The sequence below is a fragment of the Mytilus edulis genome, chromosome 1 (genome assembly GCF_963676685.1).
Source record: "Mytilus edulis chromosome 1, xbMytEdul2.2, whole genome shotgun sequence".
Classification (NCBI taxonomy): Eukaryota; Metazoa; Mollusca; class Bivalvia; order Mytilida; family Mytilidae; genus Mytilus; species Mytilus edulis.
Genome location: NC_092344.1, coordinates 117,459,023 through 117,484,472, shown reverse-complemented (window position 1 = coordinate 117,484,472; position 25,450 = coordinate 117,459,023). Strand labels below are relative to the sequence as shown.

Genomic DNA, 25,450 nt, shown 5'->3' with positions numbered 1-25,450 from the left:
TGAGTTACCCTACATTATTAGGACTAAAATAGTTGTATATGAGTTTAAAGAGTTTATTGATGTGCAGTTCACTGTGGCAGTAGCTTTAAAAGGAAGAAACTGCTTTCTAAAGTAAAACAATATAAAGGAAAAGTAAGCTTTAAGCATGTGACAAGTTATGAATCCATACTTACAAACGACTGATGTTGTGTATCCTGTGTAATGAGTGAAACAAAATCGTGTGGAGCTAGTTCTTTAGTAGAACAGTTATAGAAAGAAAACTGGCATAATGACGTCTCTATACACTTAAGCTTCCATGAAGTTTTTGTTAGTTAAAACCATGTATCAGCAGAATTTTTTTTAATGTCAAATAAAAAGTAGGTGATGTCAGTAGAACTTGTACCTTTTATCTTAAGGTTTACTGATGTAAATAGACCACTTGGCTATATTTACTATGGTCAATAAGCCAAATGAACCACTTGCTTAAATACATTACCTATTGTTGATTGGTCAAACAGACCACTGGCTTACATTATTTATGGTAAATCAGCCAAATGAACAATAATTTTTTTTTATCTATTGTATATCAAACATACACATACCACATGGCACATAGTATCAAATTAAACAAATCTAACCATTTTGTACAAAATATCTACTTCAAATAAACAGTAAATTTTCAGTACTTAATTCAAAATAAAAATCTACAAATGAAAACCTTACACTTCTATTATTTCAATATCCTACAAAAATGGACTGATTTTTAAATACAGTTCCTTATCTTGTCATAATAAAATTATCTTTTTACTTTTAAAATGCCATAACTGATGTCATTGGACCAGTGTGTAATTTTAAGATGGTTTTGCACTGAGTGCTTACAACAACTGTTTTTATAATGATTCACCCCAACCCCTCCTCATTGAAACCTTAAAAGTGTAAAGTTAAACCTACATGCTGGTTCACGGGTGTTCCTAGTCTGGAGGATTCACAAACAAACAACTTAACACAGAAATACTGCTCCCTAAAGCTGAGTTCCATCAACATGATTCCACCAGACATGGTCTTCTGTAAATGCTTGACTGTACCAATAGAACCATGGATGTGACTATCATCTGGTACAAAATTCTCATGGGATGGAGTCTTTCTATGACGAAAACTGAAACAAGGAGAAATAACTTTGTAAAACATGCAACCCTTATAAATAACCATATCTCCTTATTTAACATACTGATCTTGATATTTCAGTAAACTTTTTATATAGTTTAAGAATATACCGGTATGTACAAAACATTTTAAGCAAAGAAGGGAAATAAATGAAGAGAAAAGCTCAGAATAGTGCTAGGATTGTGCTTTGAACTTGCAATGATTTGTGAACTTTGCAGTATGTTTAAGACCTCACTGTGGCCTTAAGATGAAGAATAGCAATTTAAGTGTTTTTCTCTTGTTTACTGTTTTAAAAACTGTATTAAGTGATTTTGTTTTATGAATAAATACCAAATATCCCTTTATGTTTGTTTAAAGGAAACAGCTGCTACATATCAACAACTTGAGGTAATGCCAGCAAAGCTCACATAGTGATATTCAACTCCCAGCCCTTGCAAAGTCCAGGATTTACAAAGAGAAATCCTAAAATTATTCAAATTAGAAATAGGTGCACAGTTGCAGTTGCATAAGATGATATAGGAGAAATAATGCTGACAAATGGGAACCCCCAAAATAAAGCAAAGTCCAATGTTAACCAGCCAAATGGAAATGTTTTGATACAGGAAACTCTAAAAATAACTAATAACTTATTAATTTTTTTTATAAATAAGATTGTTAGTTTTCTCTTTCGAATTGTTTTTCATTGTCATATCAGGGCCTTTTATAGCTGACTATGGGATATGGGCTTTGCTCATTGTTGAAGGTCGTATGGTGACCTTTAGTTGATAATGTCTGTGTCATTTTGGTCTCTTGTGGACAGTTGTCTAATTGGCAATCATACCACATCTTCTTTTTTATGTATAAATATAAAAAAAACAAAAAAGAAGGTGCATGATGATCTTACAGTTGAACCTCATTGTGTCAACCAAGGTTGTGCTGAAAACTCAGATGAACCCAGTTAATTTCTTGTTCTCGTAAAATTCCTGTTTGATCAATCCATTTTAAACTATGACAGAGTTAATGTCACTAGGTAATTAATAAATGTAGCTAGGTCATTTTTCAAGAAAATCTGCTTACTTTTTCTTTGGATTTGCTGTGAGATTAATTGGGACGAATCCCAGAGACTTGACATAATTCATGTATTCACTGATGAACTCCGATCGTATTTCTACATGCCATCCTTCCTCCTGAAATCTCTTCTGTTTTTGTCCATGAATGGGAGAGTCAGAAGGTGTAGAATCTGGTCGCTTCTTACCATCTTGGCTGTCAGCTCTTTTAGTTCTCAAACTACTAGTGGATGTTCCTGAACTGTGACGAGATCTCTGTAAAAAGTTAAAGTTCAATCAGTGGGATATTTGTTTTTCATATCATTCTGGCTCTTTTCCATCCCCATATTTTAAGTGGATCCTTAAAATGTGACTTGGGGCTGTTTTTATAAAAACATACATGGGACCCACTATCTCCAGGAAGATAATTTTGAATCTGAACTATGGAAGGGTGCTTTTGAAAAGGGAAAATGTAAGAAAATTTACTTGTTTAACCAATTTTCAATGTGCATTCTTTGTGTCTCATGTTTTTTATGGATCAGCCCTTTATTGTCATCAAAATATGATAACAACAATATTCACATAGACAAAAATATTTTTTTAAATATAAACAAATCTGTGAAGCTGTCTCGCTGGAAGTTAGTAGTATATTAGTTAGTTACGTATATTCCAAAAAAAAGTATTATGAGGGCGTCAGAGATATGCCTTAAGCTTAACCTCAGGTCAGTCCTTTTTGTAAAATACCTACCGGTAATATTTTTGGTATGAAGTAAAAATAAATGGAAGGATTCTGCTATAAACATTTGAAAACTTACACTTTTATCTGTTTTATCTGGAGTAGGTGTTCTTGGTAGCTTTTGAGTAGATCTGTACTTCTCCATAATTTTCTGTCTCCATTGAGAAAAGAAGAGAATGGGTGTGGCACAGTAATGAAGTAAACGACTGAACTGTTTTAAAAGATGTAAATCTTCTTCCTGTAAAAGAAAACACATTATAAATATGTGAAGTAAACGACTGAACTGTTTTAATAGATGTAAATCTTCTTCCTGTCAAACATTATAAATATGTGAAGTAAACGACTGAACTGTTTTAATAGATGTAAATCTTCTTCCTGTCAAACATTATAAAGCAGTGAATAGCCTAGACATATCAGTTAACTATTTATGAAGTTTAACATTCAGCTTCTGGGGGTAAACAAATCCTAAAAAGCAAACATTTTTCATCTATCAACCAATATATACAATCTGAAGGCAGCATCCAGGTGTTGAATTTTCTGGCTGTGTTTTTTTTACCGATTGGTGGCCTTCAGCTATTTTCTTCTTTGAATCTTGATTGTCCATCAGAGTGTATTTCAAATTTTGGTGAATAACTGGTGTGGTTTCTATAGATTTGTGTAAATGTGTTTACCAAGAATACAAAATCATTTATTATAGTAAATATACAACATTTATTGCAGCAGCTTATTTTTCATCTACTGTACTTTAATCTGGCTACTCTTAGTAAAACTTACATAAATTGGTTCATTACAACTTGATTTAGCAATCCATGACCAAAACAGTTTATTCAGAGTCAATATGGCATCTACATCTGGAAAATATATACATCAAACATTACATATAAAGCATAAAGTACAGTGTAAAACACAACATGTTAAACATATAGAACTGAGGAAAACTCTACATGTAAAAGATTTAATACTGTGTAAAACATATAGTATCTTTTTACTGTGCAAACAAAATATTGTGTTAAACCACAACATGTAAAGCATTGCTATGTAAAACACTCCATGTGAAACACATAGAATATGCAAAACACATATTTTTTTTAAAACACTGCATGTAAAACAAATAGAACTGTGTAAAGCACTGCATGTAAAACACATAGAATTGTGTAAAGCACTGCATGTAACACACATAGAACTGTGTAAAGCACTGCATGTAACACACATAGAACTGTGTAAAACACTGCATGTAAAACACATAGAACTGTGTAAAACACTGCATGTAAAACACATAGAACTGTGTAAAGCACTGCATGTAACACACATAGAACTGTGTAAAACACTGCATGTAAAACACATAGAACTGTGCAAAGCACTGCATGTAAAACACATAGAACTGTGTAAAACACTGCATGTAACACACATAGAACTGTGTAAAGCACTGCATGTAAAACACATAGAACTGTGTAAAGCACTGCATGTAAAACACATAGAACTGTGTAAAGCACTGCATGTAAAACACATAGAACTGTGCAAAGCACTGCATGTAAAACACATAGAACTGTGTAAAGCACTGCATGTAAAACACATAGAACTGTGTAAAACACTGCATGTAAAACACATAGAACTGTGTAAAGCACTGCATGTAAAACACATAGAACTGTGTAAAGCACTGCATGTAACACACATAGAACTGTGTAAAACACTGCATGTAAAACACATAGAACTGTGTAAAGCACTGCATGTAAAACACATAGAACTGTGTAAAACACTGCATGTAAAACACATAGAACTGTGTAAAGCACTGCATGTAACACACATAGAACTGTGTAAAACACTGCATGTAAAACACATAGAACTGTGTAAAACACTGCATGTAAAACACATAGAACTGTGTAAAGCACTGCATGTAAAACACATAGAACTGTGTAAAACACTGCATGTAAAACACTTAGAACTGTGCAAAACACTGCATGTAACACACATAGAACTATGTAAAGCACTGCATGTAACACACATAGAACTGTGTAAAGCACTGCATCTAACACACATAGAACTGTGTAAAGCACTGCATCTAACACACATAGAACTGTGTATAGCACTGCATGAAAAACACATAGAACTGTGTAAAGCACTGCATCTAAAACACATAGAACTGTGTAAAGCACTGCATGTAACACACATAGAACTGTGTAAAACACTGCATGTAAAACACATAGAACTATGTAAAGCACTGCATGTAACACACATAGAACTGTGTAAAGCACTGCATCTAACACACATAGAACTGTGTAAAGCACTGCATCTAACACACATAGAACTGTGTATAGCACTGCATGAAAAACACATAGAACTGTGTAAAGCACTGCATCTTAAACACATAGAACTGTGTAAAGCACTGCATGTAACACACATAGAACTGTGTAAAACACTGCATGTAAAACACATAGAACTGTGTAAAGCACTGCATGTAAAACACATAGAACTGTGTAAAGCACTGCATGTAACACACATAGAACTGTGTAAAACACTGCATGTAAAACACATAGAACTGTGTAAAGCACTGCATGTAAAACACATAGAACTGTGTAAAGCACTGCATGTAAAACACATAGAACTGTGTAAAGCACTGCATGTAAAACACATAGAACTGTGCAAAGCACTGCATGTAACACACATAGAACTGTGTAAAACACTGCATGTAAAACACATAGAACGGTGTAAAGCACTGCATGTAAAACACATAGAACTGTGTAAAGCACTGCATGTAAAACACATAGAACTGTGTAAAGCACTGCATGTAAAACACATAGAACTGTGTAAAACACTGCATGTAAAACACATAGAACTGTGTAAAGCACTGCATGTAACACACATAGAACTGTGTAAAACACTGCATGTAAAACACATAGAACTGTGTAAAGCACTGCATGTAAAACACATAGAACTGTGTAAAACACTGCATGTAAAACACATAGAACTGTGTAAAGCACTGCATGTAACACACATAGAACTGTGTAAAACACTGCATGTAAAACACATAGAACTGTGTAAAACACTGCATGTAAAACACATAGAACTGTGTAAAGCACTGCATGTAAAACACATAGAACTGTGTAAAACACTGCATGTAAAACACTTAGAACTGTGCAAAACACTGCATGTAACACACATAGAACTATGTAAAGCACTGCATGTAACACACATAGAACTGTGTAAAGCACTGCATCTAACACACATAGAACTGTGTAAAGCACTGCATCTAACACACATAGAACTGTGTATAGCACTGCATGAAAAACACATAGAACTGTGTAAAGCACTGCATCTAAAACACATAGAACTGTGTAAAGCACTGCATGTAACACACATAGAACTGTGTAAAACACATAGAACTGTGTAAAACACTGCATGTAAAACACATAGAACTGTGTAAAACACTGCATGTAAAACACATAGAACTGTGTAAAGCACTTCATGTAAAACACATAGAACTGTGTAAAGCACTGCATGTAACACACATAGAACTGTGTAAAGCACTGCATGTAAAACACATAGAACTGTGTAAAGCACTTCATGTAAAACACATAGAACTGTGTAAAGCACTGCATGTAACACACATAGAACTGTGTAAAGCACTGCATGTAAAACACATAGAACTGTGTAAAGCACTGCATGTAACACACATAGAACTGTGTAAAGCACTGCATGTAAAACATGCAGAACTGTGTAAAACACTACATTTAAACACAATAACATAATACACATTACTTTGTCAAGTATATAGTATGTACAATATGTCATAGATTTACTGATGCGTCTTGTTAATATGGATCTCTTACCTTTTCTGACATGACCTCTGACCCCTTGTGTTTGTAACCCATGACATTTGACCACATCTCTGATGACAGCATGCTGTGTCTGTGAGAGAGGTTTGGTAGGCTGTGTGTCCTTGAAAGCCTCATCAAAAGGTTGACTAGGATGACCAGCACTGAATTGACCAATGTTACTATTCTTCCTTCTCAGATGTTCATTCGGAGGTGGTGCGGCATGTTTGATCAAATTGTCTAATTCACTATTCTATAATTAATAAACAGGCATAAGCATTCTTCAAAATAAAAACATTGTAGCGAAGAGAAACTGTAGAATTTGATGATACTGATGCTGCTGTAAGGAACAGCTGAAATTGGTATTTGCTTTGCAAAATCATCTTGGCATGAAAAAACACCAAAGTACACAGAAATGTAAAACCAACATATATTATTATAATAAAATTTTATGATGTAAGTTTTTAAGCTCATAAACAACCAACCTTTGTTTTACTCGACTGTGAAAATCCACAGTGATGGAACAGTCCCATTTTCTGACTGATAATACTATTCAGTAAGATATTACGATTGTTGTTCCACTTTACTAACTTGGAAACATTTAAAATGAGCAACTTGTTCAAATCTCCTGCCCAGTTGTATGTGTACAGGCATAGCTACAAAATTAGAAATTCAAATCATTATAAAAAGTCTTAAGCAGCTAATAACAATGAAATACAATATATTATTCAGGTAAATTCTATCAAGGTATAAATACTTATTCAGGACTCATTATAAGCAATGATGAATATTCAATCACTCCAGTCTTTTTAATTCCATTTATATATCTATTCTTTATAGTGAGTAACACCTGTCAACATTCCCCTTACATATGTGGGGATATCTACCCTTCCCCTTTCCCACTTATACTTACATTTCTGTTTTGTACAGTAAGTAACAGTAACCTCTGCCTTGGTATAAACAGTGGATCTGGACTTGCCAACATGTTCAATATATCTGGTGATTTTTCTCTCTCAGACCACAATGGTGCAAATCTCTGAAGTGCATGTTTAGGTATAGCTGTAGAATAAAGGTTTAAAAATCATTCCTTTTATTTTATTGTTTATTTCAAAGTAAACATGTTATCATATCTAGAAAAAGTATTTTCACAGATTTCCTGTTCATAGTATTCCTTCTAGAGCTAATATATAAAGGGGTTGCAGGATTGAATTTCATGAATAAATAAATGGGGATTGTGTGCATAGGACACAAATGATATCCCTTCTTCCATATAACCTTATAAAGGGACTTATCGGTCGTCCCACTGTCTATATTGCTCAGCTCTTAATAAAATTGCATATCATGGCTTTGTGACGTGAAATACATTGACCAAGCCTTAATAACTTTGAACTGGACATATCATAGACATGATAATGTTTGAACTGACATTAATAAGTTTGACCCGAACTTACATGTATTTAGTCATTTTCCGGTTCCTGGCGAAACTAAGAAGACACTTCCAAAAGATGCAAATACACCCTGATAAATTTATTATCAGGTTATCTGCATATTGATATTGTAAATATCAGCCGCTCCACACAATATGAAAGCATTTCTATCTTGTTCGCTGCACTCACTTCACAAAAACCTTCATATTGTGTCTCCCAGCTGATATTTTACAATATCAACATGCATACAACCTGATAATCGGTACATATCAAGACCAGTAGAATTATTACACCCATATTTGTACTTGATTTATGTTTTCTAACCAATTTTGGGACATACAGACTGACGTATGGATGGACAAGGGTAACACTTAAGGCATCCTCCTTCAAAGCAGGGGCATCAAAGGGATAGGGTTAGAATTTTAATGCCAACAAAAAGGTTGCTAAAACATCTTGCAGTTATTCACTTTTGGTTTTCTCTTTTGAATTGATTCCCATTTTGTCATGCCCATACCTTTTAAAGCTTACTATATGTCTGACTGGCAATCCTACGACATCTTCTTATCATTATAAAGGAATGTATACTATATATCTGATTGGCAATCCTACGACATCTTCTTATCATTATAAAGGAATGTATACTATATATCTGATTGGCAATCCTACGACATCTTCTTATCATTATAAAGGAATGTATACTATATATCTGATTGGCAATCCTACGACATCTTCTTATCATTATAAAGGAATGTATACTATATATCTGATTGGCAATCCTACGACATCTTCTTATCATTATAAAGGAATGTATACTATATGTCTGATTGGCAATCCAACGACATCTTCTTATCATTATAAAGGAATGTATACTATATGTCTGATTGGCAATCCTAAGACATCTTCTTATCATTATAATGGAATGTATAATAGATTTCCTGGTTTTCTACATTTACTTTTTTCAGTCCTTAGTCACACTATTGAGCACTATTCAGGTAATGAGCAAAGTAAAACAAACCAATAACGTCAATATTGTTGATAATTGACACTGTTTAGAAAACTGGACATTTGTTTGTTGTATTGATCTGAGCAATATTTTTCATTTAAAACTGAATTATTTTAGAAGCCTACAAGGATTTTGTGAGGTCATACTTTAAACAATCAGGTCAATTCTTTTCTAAGTCAAAAAGTCATCATATGGTAATTTCTGAATAGCTTAAGATAATGATACAGACAAAGATATCTTTACGTTTAGCTTTGTTGTATGGGCTTTGATCATTGTTGAAACCAATTACACCACATCTTCTTTATTACATATCCAGCATTACCTTTAGGAGATGTGGGTGAAGCTGTAAATTCTTCCTCGTTAAAATCCTGGACACTAGCCTGCCATTGTTCTGTGTTACGTCCAACTACCACAAAGTTAATGTCCTGATCTGCCATCACCATATCAAATCTGTCTGTAGTATCCAATGAACTCTCTATATTGACATCATCAGTCTGTAATAAATCATTTTATGTGTTAAAAGCTGAAAAACACAAACAAACTTAATAAAGCGAACAACACAGGATGGCTTTTTCTCAATGTTAAAGGCTGTTATTTCCATATCTACTTAATTTGAATTATGGTTGATAGTTTTCTCGTTGGCAATCACACCACACCTCCTAATTCTTATATTGTGAATTGTGTAAAATTTCTTTACCTAGGACATGATATACCAGTATTTGAAAAAAAAACCAAGACATTATTATTTTTTTAAATTAAAACGCTATGATATGATAACATGCAGTCTGGATTCAGACAGTAGGGGATATAGGCGAGTGTAATATTTGAAAAAGACGTCTAGTTAAGGACTTTAATGCACCCACCTAACACACGGCTAATTTCTTTTTTAAATGAAAGAATAATGATTTAACTTTGATTTTTGCCCGGTCGTCACAAAATCGTACGGTGCAGTTTTTGTAAAATTGACGTTTATTTCAGAAATTAGTTGAAAAATATAAAATTACGACATGTTTTTCAAGCAAAGGAAATTAGTCGTATCTCTTCTTTTAGATAGAATAATTAAGTGAATTAGATTCTTAAAATAATGAAAAACAATATTTACAACTGTAAGTCCGCATGCTTTTGCATTCCTTCTAAATATTTGACATTTTGTACGAAAATTTTCATAATCCTGACCTTTTCGGATCTACAATTAAATTTTTATTAAATGCTTTTGCACTTTATCCGTTTTAGAACACACCAAATTACTCATCAGTTATCGTTTTTTCATTCAAGATCAAGTTTTTATCTCAACATTTCTTAAAATCACGAATTTCTGTTATTTTATGATGTTGGGTAAAATCACTATAGTTTCCAGAATCCCTTATCCATTTCGTTATCGTTTTTTTACTGAAAATATTAGTCGATTTCCGTGTACTTAATAGTGCTATTAGAGTACGATAAATCATATTTAACGGTTCTATTTCTATCTTTAACTTCAGTGTAGCTTAAATAGATATAACATCGTCCGAATTTAAGATCAAATCAAAGTAAAACATCGTTTTTGAGTTCTGTAGAATTCACCCCTTTCTAAATAAGGAATCGTATCGGAAAATTGTAGAAAATCTTCCGAGTCGTGTCAAATTTTCACAGTCCAGTTCACGATGAAACCCTTTCTATGCTAAAAAGTAAAAACTAATCAAAAACTATCCATTGATTGAGATGCATAGTCTTTCATGTATTTACTACATAGAAACTATGTAGTTAAACACTTAAATGAAGATACAGTTGTATTGCCGCAGTGGGAAAACGAAAAATGAAGTTCATAGAGAGCCTACAGAAGACTGGTCGATGAATATGAAAAAAATGAAAACATCCCATTTAAAAATACAAATATCATAAGAGTTGCTATAAATATTTAAAAAGAAACACAACCTATCATCTACCGACCAGTCTCTTCTCATATATCAACGAGGGCAGTAGATTTACAACTCATTCTGATTTGTCTCGGTTTGTTTATTTTGCAAATGTATAAAGCCTATAAGCAAGATACACAACTTCATAAGGTATCCTCTACGGAGCAAACTCAAGCTGTATTGAGTGTTACTACATATATCTCTTACAATGATCTGATTTACAAAATAACTCATGATAATTTTATTATTAAATCTTTATACCATCTAGCTTGCATCGCTAAATATTTGCTACAAAATTTGATATCAGAAAGTAAAGAGCTATGTAATTCTGAAAATAAAACAGCTTTTACTAACATTTCGACGATTAAAGATGACGTGCCTGTACAAAGGAAGTATTCTGGTTAACAACTTTAATTACTTGATCAGTTAATCGGGCTTAATTTCTGCCCGAGGATCCGCCGAGAAAACTACACAACATTTTATCAGCTTCAACAAAAACTAAAAATATATGGTCAATTTATAGTTACATGTATACAGCCTCAACAAGGCCAAGGTACATCCAATATTGTATACAGTAGCTCTATAATTTTGTCTTATGCCGTTATGACGGAAAATTACCCGTTTAAAATGACTGTGATATTCAGTCTGTCAAATTTAAAGATCTGAGCAGTGACTGCGAAACTGGTTGCAAGCACTTTATGTAGCTACTAGTATTTTACGGAAGCAAATTTAGGGTAAAGTTGTAATCCAATCAGATGAATATCCATTATCTAAAAAAAAATTCACTGGATTATTCAATTGCAATTATGCCACCTGCTTTTAAAACATTTCTGTATTGTCTTTTGGGTGATGGCGCATCTGCGGCAGTGAATAAAGCGTACGATATTCCTATTGACAAAGTTCTGTATGGCTTTAGTAGAATGTATAATTATAATCTATAAAAAAAAAATTAAATCTTTTTCATTTAGGTTTATCATTACAAATGCACCGTATTTATTGGACACACCTTTGATAACTATGAACAAATTTGACTGATCAGGAGATTAGAAAAACTGAAAATGGGGCATACATTCTACATGGCATTATTTTTCTTCTGGGGGTCAAAATTTTATCCAAGACAATGTCGACCTACATGTAACTACAGAAACAATAAAAGTTCTCCGTATGACTTTGGTTGGCTAAAAGGCAACATCGGTCCGGTATGATGTCATCCACATTTCTAAATGATTTGATCTGTTTACGCATTGGTTTAGGTATAGGGGGAGGGTTGAGATTTCCAAAAAATGTTAAACCCGCCTCAATTTTGCGCCTGTCCCAAGTCAGAAGCATCTGGCCTTTCTTAGTTTTGTATGATTTTTCATTTGAATTTCTTGAGTATATTTCGAAGCTTAGTATGATGTCCATTATCATTTCAAACTAGTACATTTTTGTTTAGGGGCCAGCTGAAGAACGCCTCCGGGTTTGGGAGTTTCTTGCTGCATTGATGACCCATTGGTGGTCTTCGGTCGTTGCCTGCTTTTTGAACGGGTTGGTGTCTCTTTGACAAATCCCTCATGTACATTCCTAAAAATTAATTCAATCTGTATATAGTAGATCTTGTGTCCGCTTTGAGCAAAGCCTCTGCTGTACTGATATATGCCCATGCCAAGGAAGTTGTCTTTGTATGGATATGTTGACCGATAAGAATTATGAGATTACAAGTTAAAATGAAGCTATAATATTCCGATATCGCAATATTCCGACACCTAAATGGTCCAACGTTTTGGTCATTTAGGTTATACGCTAACAGGATTTTAACATAAGAAAGCCAAATAAAAGGTTCAATATAAGGATAACCTTCTCCTCTGTTTGAAGCCGTGAAACAAGATATAAAAAAGTAATACTTAGTGACAAAGTAGCCGAACGTCATCACTAGCGTAATTTTAAAAAAGTACAAACTACTTTGTCAAGTGTTGTTTTATTAATTAGATATCTCAAGATACACGGCGGCCGACTAAAGTAAAATCAAACATAGACTGACGTACAATGAGTGATCATATTTTCCTTGTGATATTTTATATTAAAATTGTCAATTTGTTGATATAAATATACTAGTAGCACTTTACTCATTTTAGTAATGTTAGTTAGTACTCTTATCATATCTGATTTAGTGCTGTAAATGAAATGATCCAGACTCAACATATTGCATAACAATAATAAATAAAAAATCTGCCCCTTGGTTGTCTGATCTTGAAGTGGTTTGCAGGCTTTCAAACGATCAGGAGACCATACGCTTCCTCAATTTTAATGTACAGCTCATCATGGGACTTTTCTGAACAATTAAAATATGTCATATGTTATATTTTCCCCTTGCTTCAAATATATTGTTTCTGATTATTTATATCAAATTTGCAGATATATGTTTGTAAATAAGTGCAATCAAATGATATGGGGTATTATTAGATTTAGATAATGCAAGGGCGACTACAGATACATTTGTATGACTTAATGGTTGATTTTCAAAGACTCCGATAGAAAACGTTACGTAACATGCGTTACCGTTAAAATCAACCAAAATTAATTAATACTATGATAGAAATATATTTTCCCAACAGTAATACAGCATTCCTATAAAAATATTTCGTTTTTGCATTTGTTTTGACTCGATTTTTCTACTGGAAGTATCCGTGAATTGAAATTGCACCCATGACCTTTGACCTCGATTAAAAAAAAAATGCACCATAATTTCTTTTGACGACCGGGATATTTAGAAAGTACACATTCTTAGCTTTCCAGTGATATATAATTTAGCCGTGTGTTAGGTAGGTGCATTAAAAATGTAAATTTGTCTGTCATATCACTCGCCTAATAGTATTACCATGGAAAAGATATAAATGTTTTTAAGAAATCCCAAGCAGCTTGTTTGAAAATTATAAAGAAATTTAAATAATCACACACTTTTTAATCAGAACCAAGCTTATATGATGAGCATTACCTGAACTGGTACTCTGCATGGATTGTATAATGTCCCATTACACAGATTTCCCTCGCTGTCTTTGTATAACTTGAAGATTTTAGGATGAACATCACCAAGTATATGAGACACAACATTAATAAATTCCTTCAGGAAAAAATCAACAGCAAATCTTGAAGACAGAGCCATTACATCTTTACTCACAGAAGGCACACCTAAAAATAAAATTCAAAAATAAAATGCAGATTGATAGCTGTTTTTGAAATTTTTTTTCTATATACGGTACTTTTAAAAATCTAAAGGCACTGATTTTTTTAAATTTCAGCAACTAATAACATGCCTCACCAAATGAGGTAAAATGTTAAGTAACATTTAATGTTTGTTGTTTTTAAACTTGCCATTTATTCTTTGCTGTTGTATGTAAGCATGGTGATCTTACACATTACCTAGCAATAGATACATTCTACAATAGGTAGCACAATATTTTTAACTTTTGATCTACTTCATAGTCGGTATACAAACCTATTTCATGACAGAAATCAAACCACTTGATAAGTAGTGAAGAGAATACAGGATTCAGAATACCACGACTGCCTTCCTCATATTTCTGTATGATCTGCTGAACATCACCTTCTGATCCAGAGCTATAATCTGACATCAAAGATGAACTTGGTGATGCCTGGCCTTGAATATGGGCTGCTGAACTTGGAATATCAAAAAAGGACTGAAAAAAAATGCAATTTATTTCAAATTTATTTAGGAACAATAAAACATGTAAATCACAAAAACATCATATCATCTCTACTAAAATAATAGAAATGCAATAAATTAAACTCGCATTTTGAGAAATTTTATATAAATAAAAGAGAATTTTCTCAATGTCGCAAAAAATATAAATTTCATTTATTTTAGTCTAAAATGACAATAGTGCAATAATAAATGCAAACAATATTTTCTGAATTTACAGTATATAGGTGAACATGCATGACACCTGTTCTTCATTTTTGCATAAGTAAGTGAGATTATTGTATAATATACCTCAGCCTGACCTTGTATGAATGAGATTTCTGTACATACCTTTGCCTGATCTGGTGAAGGGGAGGTAACTCTTGTAAAGGCATCTTTAAGTGACTGAAGCAATGGAGAAGACACAGCACTACTAAGTATAATCTTATCTGGCATTTTTCTTGTCATTATAGAATGTCTCCTTTGAAGGTCTGATTCTGCAATGATATAAACAACATTAAAAATCAGGTATTTACAATAGAAATTCTATCATTCTCCTCATTTTAAAATGTTTTATATATTTTTTTTAAAAGAAAGAAGACAATGACCTTACACTCAGATACAATTCAATTTTACTGGCAAATAAATCACAGTGCCAAATAAATGGAGCTCTTTTATTTGAATGTCATCCAGTTCACTTGTATTATCCCAATGAAAAGATGTTAATCATTGTGATTGTAAATTTTAATGGTGTTTGTGTTGCTCAGTTGTTTTAGTGATTTACTGAACACTGTTTGCTTCTGCTCTTCTTTCTTTTGGCTGTTGTATTGACTCAAACTTGGTGATCTCAAATATCTATGAGTATAGCATACACCCAATAGTAACTCCACTGTGAAGTATCTGACAAACTTGGTGATCTCAAATATCTATCAGTATAGCATACACCCAATAGTAACTCCACTGTGAAGTATCTGACAAACTTGGTGATCTCAAATATCTATCAGTATAGCATACACCCAATAGTAACTCCACTGTGAAGTATCTGACAAACTTGGTGATCTCAAATATCTATGAGTATAGCATACACCCAATAGTAACTCCACTGTGAAGTATCTGACAAACTTGGTGATCTCAAATATCTATCAGTATAGCATACACCCAATAGTAACTCCACTGTGAAGTATCTGACAAACTTGGTGATCTCAAATATCTATGAGTATAGCATACACCCAATAGTAACTCCACTGTGAAGTATCTGACAAACTTGGTGATCTCAAATATCTATGAGTATAGCATACACCCAATAGTAACTCCACTGTGAAGTATCTGACAAACTTGGTGATCTCAAATATCTATCAGTATAGCATACACCCAATAGTAACTCCACTGTGAAGTATCTGACAAACTTGGTGATCTCAAATATCTATCAGTATAGCATACACCCAATAGTAACTCCACTGTGAAGTATCTGACAAACTTGGTGATCTCAAATATCTATGAGTATAGCATACACCCAATAGTAACTCCACTGTGAAGTATCTGACAAACTTGGTGATCTCAAATATCTATCAGTATAGCATACACCCAATAGTAACTCCACTGTGAAGTATCTGACAAACTTGGTGATCTCAAATATCTATCAGTATAGCATACACCCAATAGTAACTCCACTGTGAAGTATCTGACAAACTTGGTGATCTCAAATATCTATGAGTATAGCATACACCCAATAGTAACTCCACTGTGAAGTATCTGACAAACTTGGTGATCTCAAATATCTATGAGTATAGCATACACCCAATAGTAACTCCACTGTGAAGTATCTGAAAAACTTGGTGATCTCAAATATCTATGAGTATAGCATACACCCAACAGTAACTTCACTGTGAAGTATCTGTGGTGATCTCAAATATCTATGAGTATAGCATACACCCAACAGTAACTTCACTGTGAAGTATCTGACAAACTGAGGAAGCTACACATATTCTTTAGAGTGAGGTTACAGCACATGTATTATGAAGTACCACTGTTGACTTGTGTTCAGGTATCTGGCAGAATAATGATGACATATGTTGCCTCTTTGAGCTTGTTATAAGGAGGGAGTTGTTTATGACATAACTGGCAGTGCCCCTTAAACTTATATTGACTTTGACAGACAGAGGCAGATAATTATTACCTCTAGGAGCATGAGGTGATGAGGGAGTTGAGTATGATGCTACTGGCAGTAACTCCATTAACTGGTGTGGTATCTGACAGACGGAGGCCGTCAGCATGGTGAACTCGGTCACTATGTCACACAATGAATGGTGAACAGCTAATATCAATTTCTCCTTCAGTGAGCCGAGATCTGCTGAACCAACTTCCCATGCTCTGAACTGTAACAAGGCTGTAGGTCCTAGAAAAAAATGTACAAATACTTCAAACATAAGTTATTAATTGACTCCTTATATCAATATTTGAGACTATATCTAAACTATTATCATTCATGGTATATAATGCTAACTGTAAGTCACTCAAATAATTGTTTTTTGACAGATAGTTGTCCCATTGGTAATCATACTAATTCTCCTTATTTTATAAACAAGGTACAAACTTAGATTACTCTTTACTTTACACTGCCTAATATCTGGTGTATAATAGAATCATTACTTCCATAGATGAGGGTGTGCAGTAATTTCTTTTTCTTGGCATACTTTACCAATTCTTGATGATTAAGAATAACCTAATAGAATTCTTAGTCAAACAATCTTATAACATTCACCTGGCCTGGAATCACCATTACTTTCATATAGATCTGTGTGTATAAGATGTTCAAACTCTTTCTCTGAGGCTATTTTGGTATAACCAATCCTAGAAGGTTTACGACAACCCAATGCTTGTACAGGAATACCTTTCCCATCAACTAATGCCAAACTTATACATGCTATCCCTGAAAAGAGGAAAAATATGTATATGTCTTTTGAAACATTTTTTTAGGATAAATGAACTGTAAAACTGAAGTGTTTGTATGTTACTGGTAAAATAAACGAGGGGTAAAAAACTGAAAACACACAAGTATACAAAGGTAGTTGAGTATCTTGAACACATGTTCAATCAAACCACAAAATATAATGAAGTCCTCACAGGAGACTATATAAGGTCATTCTTAAAACGTTGATTTCTGTAATCAAAATCATGTTAATTCAGTGGAAGGCTGTTATTTCTATACTGTTAATTAGAAAAGAAGGATTTTACTGGTAACTTCCAAAAAGATACAAATAAACCTACAGATACAAATAAACCTACCTTTCCCACCATGGGTTGGTCTGATGTATAGAAAAGCCTGACCATCAGGAATAGCTTGTTGTCTGCCATCCATTATGTCCTGTAATACAAAATAACAAGTCTAAAAAAATCTTCAATGAAAATAATCACTGTTTATAGCAGAAAAAAAACCAAGAAAAATGTCAGTGTAGCCAATAGAAGCACAAAAGCATAAATAAAAATAAAACCTTTAATTACCATCTTGAGAAAATGCAAAACTATAAAAAGGTGAAACTGGCAACTGAGAATATTGATCTTGACTGGCATCTTATAGCATTACATGTGCATAAATTACAAAATAGTAAGGTTATGACCCAAAGTTAACTACAGTAGTTTGTTAAGGTCACTTGGTCACTAATGCCACGTCCAATAGTAAACTAGCTTCAAATATGCAAACTTTTTCTTACCATTTAAAAATAATCCAAGAGGTATAACTCTGGGAGTGTAATTAAGCCAATCGTGAAAATTGAACTCCATTGTATTTCTTAATTTTGAAAAGTTATTAGGTCTTTCTCCAAAGCAAACTTAAGTTAAACGACTGGCAACATGATCCACCATAACAAAAGGACAAGTAAATGCTTCCTCAAGTTTTCAGAAAAAGAGCATAACATTTATTCTTATAAAACTATTAAAATGTTAGGGATTGACATCAAAACTTTTGTTCAAATTGGCCTTTCTCAGAAGCATTTAAAAACAACATGTTATACAATATTAAGGAATTGGAAAGATTGTTTTACCCACACACCCTTCTTTTAATGTTTCAAAGTTCTATTGAAAAAGACTAAATCCAATTTCTAGAGTAATGTTGTTTTTTCAACACATGTAAAACATTACCTGGAAGTGACTGTCTGGTCTGTTATCAGCATAGTTAGGTATATGAGAGAACAGCTTTAGGTTTTGTTTCAAATAGTACACAACAGCTGATAACTGCATGGTGGCAGATACTGGTATTGTCAGTTGTATCTGCATAGGTCCCTTGCTGTCCTCAGCATTTCTTCTGATCTCTTGTGGTTTCTGGATAAACTGTTCAGAATAAAAGAATATAAATGGTAAATAAAGTTAAGGATATGAATTGATCTTGCCAGGAGGAGAAAACTTGCTCTATGGTGTAATGTTTATAGCTCTTCATTAATAATTTGTAAGAAGAAGAAACCAGATGCTCCGCAGGGCGTAGCTTTATACGACCGCAGAGGTTGAACCCTGAACGGTTGGGGCAAGTATGGACACAACATTCAAGCTGGATTCAGCTCTAAATTTGGATTGTGATTAAATAGTTGACACAGCATAGGTTTCTGACACAGAATGAATGTGTTCTAATGAACTTAAAATTTTTGTTTTCTCTTAGAGCAATTCACTATGCTGTTGAATATTAATCCTCTCAAAAAAATGTTTGAAGAAATTTTCTTTTTTATTTATGAAATTTCAAATGAGAAAAATTGAACCCAATTTTTTTAATCACATCCCCCTTTCCCTTATTCCAAAACTAATCTCAATTAAAATTTCTAATGGAGTTTGCAACAATAACTACTCATTTAAATACATCATAAAATATTAAGATGTAAAAAAACTGCTTGTTATCACTGAATGGTAAAGATTATTTTAATTTATCAGTTGGTAGTAAAAAGTGAATATACATTGTATATTGTATATAACAAAGATTTAAGTTGATTCTGGACAAAGAAAGATAACTCCAATTAAAAAAAAATCTTGCTATTGCACAATATTTTGCAATTAAATATTTCTTGCTTACTATTCTGGACAAAGAAAGATAACTCTAATTAAAAAAAAATTTGCTATTTCACAATATTGTGCAATTAGATATTTCTTGCCATTGCGCAATACTGTGCAATTGAAAAGACTTGCTATTGCACAATACTTAATATAATAATTTTAGATCCTGATTTGGACCAACTTGAAAACTGGGCCCATAATAAAAAATCTAAGTACATTTTTGGATTCAGCATATCAAAGAACCCCAAGATTTCAATTTTTGTTAAAATCAGACTAAGTTTAATTTTGGACCCTTTGGACTTTAGTGTAGACCAATTTGAAAACAGGACCAAAAATGAAGAATCTAGATACACAGTTAGATTTGGTATATCAAAGAACCCCATTTATTCAATTTTTGATGAAATCAAACAAAGTTTAATTTTGGACCCCGATTTGGACCAACTTGAAAACTGGGCCAATAATCAAGAATCTAAGTACATTTTTAGATTCAGCATATCAAAGAACCTAACTGATTCATTTTTTGTCAAAATCAAACTAAGTTTAATTTTGGACCCTTTGGACCTTAATGTAGACCAATTTGAAAACGGGACCAAAAGTTAAGAATCTACATACACAGTCATGACAGTTAGATTTGGCATATCAAAGAACCCCAATTATTCAATTTTGATGAAATCAAACAAAGTTTAATTTTGGACCCTTTGGGCCCCTTATTATGTTGGGACCAAAACTCCCAAAATCAATACCAACCCTCCTTTTATGGTCATAAACCTTGTGTTTAAATTTCATAGATTTCTATTTACTTATACTAACGTTATGGTGCGAAAACCAAGAAAAATGCTTATTTGGGTCCCTTTTTGGCCCCTAATTCCTAAACTGTTGGGACCTAAACTCCCAAAATCAATACCAACCTTCCTTTTGTAGTCATTAACATTGTGTTTAAATTTCATTGATTTCTATTTACTTAAACTAAAGTTATTGTGCGAAAACCAAGAATAATGCTTATTTGGGCCCTTTTTTGGCCCCTAATTCCTAAACTGTTGAAACCAAAACTCCCAAAATCAATCCCAACCGTTCTTTTGTGGTCATAAACCTTGTGTCAAAATTTCATAGATTTCTATTAACTTAAACTAAAGTTATAGTGCGAAAACCAAGAAAATGCTTATTTGGGCCCTTTTTGGCCCCTAATTCCTAAAATGTTGGGACCAAAACTCCCAAAATCAATCCCAACCTTCCTTTTGTAGTCATAAACCTTGTGTTAAAATTTCATAGATTTCCATTCACTTTTACTTAAGTTAGAGTGCAAAAACTAAAAGTATTCGGACGACGACAACGACGCAGACGACGCCAATGTGATAGCAATATACGACGAAAATTTTTTCAAATTTTGCGGTCGTATAAAAAGAGCATGAAATGAATGAAAAAAAATCGGACCTGCTCAGAAATATTTCATAAAAACCCTCAATATCCTCATATATGTTTGTATAAAGCTGTCTTCATAGTTTAACAATCTACAGAGGTTAAATGTGTTCCACAAACACTATTCCTGCCTAACATTTGACCTTTTCAGCAGTGTCCTTTAAAATCATAATAAGAAAGTAAAATGTGTCTTTAGTGAGGCAGTGTTTTTCTATCAGTATAAAATGTACTTACATGAACATCTTCAGCAGATAACTTTGACATAGGATTTCTGTTCAGCTGTAAACACAGAATGTCTAGTACAGCATCATCTAACTTATTCTGTAAAGTGTTGACTAATCCAACTCTAATATCTTTTCCTGAAACAAAGCAAACAAATGTCTTACAAACAGAATCTTTAATACAGCATCATCTAATTTATTCTGTAAAGTGTTGACTAATCCAACTCTAATATCTTTTCCTGAAACAAAGCAAACAATTGTCTTACAAACAGAATCTTTAATACAGCATCATCTAATTTATTCTGTAAAGTGTTGACTAATCCAACTCTAATATCTTTTCCTGAAACAAAGCAAACAAATGTCTTACAAACAGAATCTTTAATACAGCATCATCTAATTTATTCTGTAAAGTGTTGACTAATCCAACTCTAATATCTTTTCCTGAAACAAAGTAAACAATAGTCTTACAAACAGAATGTCTAATACAGCATCATCTAACTTATTCTGTAAAGTGTTGACTAATCCAACTCTAATATCTTTTCCTGAAACAAAGTAAACAATAGTCTTACAAACAGAATGTCTAATACAGCATCATCTAACTTATTCTGTAGAGTGTTGACTAAGTCTACTCTAATATCTTTTCCTGAAACAAAGCAAACAATAGTCTTACAAACAGAATGTCTAATACAGTATCATCTAATTTATTCTGTAAAGTGTTGACTAATCCAACTCTAATATCTTTTCCTGAAAACAAAGCAAACAATAGTCTTACAAACAGAATCTCCAATACAGCATCATCTAACTTATTCTGTAGAGTGTTGACTAATCCAACTCTAATATCTTTTCCTGAAACAAAGCAAACAATAGTCTTACAAACAGAATCTTTAATACAGCATCATCTAATTTATTCTGTAAAGTGTTGACTAATCCAACTCTAATATCTTTTCCTGAAACAAAGTAAACAATAGTCTTACAAACAGAATGTCTAATACAGCATCATCTAACTTATTCTGTAGAGTGTTGACTAAGTCTACTCTAATATCTTTTCCTGAAAACAAAGCAAACAATAGTCTTACAAACAGAATCTCCAATACAGTATCATCTAATTTATTCTGTAAAGTGTTGACTAATCCAACTCTAATATCTTTTCCTGAAAACAAAGCAAACAATAGTCTTACAAACAGAATCTCCAATACAGTATCATCTAATTTATTCTGTAAAGTGTTGACTAATCCAACTCTAATATCTTTTCCTGAAAACAAAGCAAACAATAGTCTTACAAACAGAATCTCCAATACAGTATCATCTAATTTATTCTGTAAAGTGTTGACTAATCCAACTCTAATATCTTTTCCTGAAACAAAGTAAACAATTGTCTTACAAACAGAATCTTTAATACAGCATCATCTAACTTATTCTGTAAAGTGTTGACTAATCCAACTCTAATATCTTTTCCTGAAACAAAGTAAACAATAGTCTTACAAACAGAATGTCTAATACAGCATCATCTAACTTATTCTGTAGAGTGTTGACTAAGTCTACTCTAATATCTTTTCCTGAAACAAAGCAAACAATAGTCTTACAAACAGAATGTCTAATACAGTATCATCTAATTTATTCTGTAAAGTGTTGACTAATCCAACTCTAATATCTTTTCCTGAAAACAAAGCAAACAATAGTCTTACAAACAGAATCTTTAATACAGCATCATCTAACTTATTCTGTAGAGTGTTGACTAATCCAACTCTAATATCTTTTCCTGAAACAAAGCAAACAATAGTCTTACAAACAGAATCTTTAATACAGCATCATCTAATTTATTCTGTAAAGTGTTGACTAATCCAACTCTAATATCTTTTCCTGAAACAAAGCAAACAATAGTCTTACAAACAGAATCTTTAATACAGCATCATCTAATTTATTCTGTAAAGTGTTGACTAATCCAACTCTAATGCCTTGTCCTGAAAACAAACAGCAAATGTCTTACAGAAGCTCAGACAAAATTTATCAAATATGTTCTGTGTCCACTTACCTTTCTATTTCAATTCCTGAGATTCAAATAAATGAGAAAATGTAACTTGAGCAAGACTTATTACAGACATCTTTTAATAAGTTAGTGAGCATATCCTATGTTGAGTGTGTTTCAAGTCATTATTAAGTTAGCCACATATTCCAGGTTTTTAGCCAATTCCAAGCAATAATTAAGTTGGTAAGTATCTAAGTTTGTTTTTGTGACCTTTATGCTATCCATTCTTCAGTTTTAAGTTTCTGTATTTGTAAAATTGCAAATTAAAGATATCCTTTATGGTCAAGTTGGTGTTATTCACTGATCAATTGTTAATTAACATCTATATTTCTTTGTACACAATGTTAACAAAGATTCACTGCAAGGATCTACCGTTATCTAGAAAGAGTGTTAACATTTTTAAAACTATGCAAAGGTGTCACTTTGGAGTTTTACCATATTGATGCAATAGTGAAAATTATATAATTAATTATCTATTATACCTTGGCCCTCGGTCATCAAACTTTCACAGTAAACTTCCCATTAAAGTCACAGCGTAACAAACATACCATACAAGACACCAATTGAGAGATAAAAAAATAATGTCAGCACAGAAGTTTGATGTATTACCTGGTGGTTCTATGCCATGGACAAACAGTTGTATTTCATCTTGTGGTTTAATCGAGGATATTGCACTGCCTGAAGATGTTATTGATAAAGTGTCACTGTCTTTTTCTGGCACATTCAGCTGTAGGAAATTATACAAAGCTATAGAAGTGTTGATGGTAAATGTTCAATATTTTTGTATACATGCAATTGGTAGGTTGTTTTCTCACAATTTCCACATCAAAACTGATGTATCAAGTTATAAAAGCAAAGGTTTAATACAGTTACTGAAAATTTTATAAAACTAGATATTTTTCAAGTATAAACACAATAAAAATACCAAGATTCACAATTTAAACCTTAGATCACATTTATTCTTATAATTGTAATAAAACAACTACAAATTATGAAGCATGTTCATTATTAAAATTTGTAATTTTTTGTGAGTTGGGCTAAGTTATACAAGGAAGATAGACAAATGTATATTTTCTCACCATTTCTTCTTTCTTCATCATGGCAATCAGGGATGCTGAGGATTCTACAAATATACAATTACATAATTTTATGGTGGAAAATTCAATTACCATTTGTTTGGAAAATTATTTTCATTTTATTGCATTAAAACTTTATTTCTTACATGAAGATCGAGACTGAAAAGATGATAGCTGTTTAGCTACACATGTTCATTTGTTTGTCTATTGTCCATCTCTCATTGGGTACTTCCTTTTTATTTGATCAATATGTGGTGTACAACTGTTACCCTTGATCTTTATCCCTATTTCTTCTGTTCTTCAAGTACCAGTTATGTATATAAAAAGAATTTTCGTATAGTTTATTTATAAAGTTACCTCCTAGTTCAAATTCTTCCCCAATTATTGTAGATAACTGTCTCTGGTATATGGCATCTTTTCCACTGACTTCTTTCAATCTGAAATATAAATTGACAATTATACTAATAATAATGGTTTATAGATGTTATTTCCTCACTGATGCCCCTCAGGAATTTCATCCGCTTGATCATTCCAGCCTCTTGTTTCAATGACTTCTCATTATTCCATGCTTTCATTGTTTGCTGCAAGTGCAGAATGTAGTGCTTATTGCTTATTTAGTTTACAAGAATTTTATCACCATCCTTACCCACACTACTTTGTTGCGAGTGCCTCTGAGGACAATTTTTTTTTAAAAGTTGATTTACTTGAATTTAAATATTATGAATTTTCCTTTTTATTATTACTTATAAAAAAGAAGATGTGATATGATTGCCAATGAGATAACTGTTTACAAGAGACCAAAATGACACAGAAATTAACAACTATACCTAGTATGTTGTATTTTATTACCAACAAAGGTTCTTTAAAAACTTTGTCCCTGTATTTAACTATTTAACTGATGATCTCTTTTATCTTGTTATATGTCGAATCCATGGTGACGTATGGAATTTCTTTTGA

The 25,450-nt window shown here is 32.7% G+C and overlaps 1 protein-coding gene across 3 annotated transcripts in view; it reads right to left on the bottom strand.

Annotated features, from left to right (window-relative positions):
- LOC139502362 (KICSTOR complex protein SZT2-like) overlaps nt 1-25,450 on the bottom strand; it is a 106,283-nt gene that overhangs the window by 8,676 nt on the left and 72,157 nt on the right. The window contains exons 36-55 of one of the 3 annotated variants that reach the window (XM_071291826.1): nt 24,851-24,930; nt 24,497-24,540; nt 24,027-24,144; nt 21,405-21,529; nt 18,858-19,046; nt 18,006-18,084; nt 17,482-17,649; nt 16,897-17,115; nt 15,072-15,217; nt 14,517-14,718; nt 14,016-14,209; nt 9,469-9,640; nt 7,630-7,775; nt 7,202-7,372; nt 6,732-6,969; nt 3,679-3,755; nt 2,984-3,142; nt 2,200-2,444; nt 931-1,135; nt 174-194 (exon numbers count right to left, since the gene is read on the bottom strand). In XM_071291826.1, coding sequence (XP_071147927.1) covers nt 174-194; nt 931-1,135; nt 2,200-2,444; nt 2,984-3,142; nt 3,679-3,755; nt 6,732-6,969; nt 7,202-7,372; nt 7,630-7,775; nt 9,469-9,640; nt 14,016-14,209; nt 14,517-14,718; nt 15,072-15,217; nt 16,897-17,115; nt 17,482-17,649; nt 18,006-18,084; nt 18,858-19,046; nt 21,405-21,529; nt 24,027-24,144; nt 24,497-24,540; nt 24,851-24,930 — 2,998 coding nt within the window. Of the gene's footprint in view, nt 1-173; nt 195-930; nt 1,136-2,199; nt 2,445-2,983; nt 3,143-3,162; nt 3,280-3,678; nt 3,756-6,731; nt 6,970-7,201; nt 7,373-7,629; nt 7,776-9,468; nt 9,641-14,015; nt 14,210-14,516; nt 14,719-15,071; nt 15,218-16,896; nt 17,116-17,481; nt 17,650-18,005; nt 18,085-18,857; nt 19,047-21,404; nt 21,530-24,026; nt 24,145-24,496; nt 24,541-24,850; nt 24,931-25,450 lie in introns of those variants that run through there. The other 2 variants (XM_071291831.1, XM_071291832.1) reach the window with 2 other exon arrangements.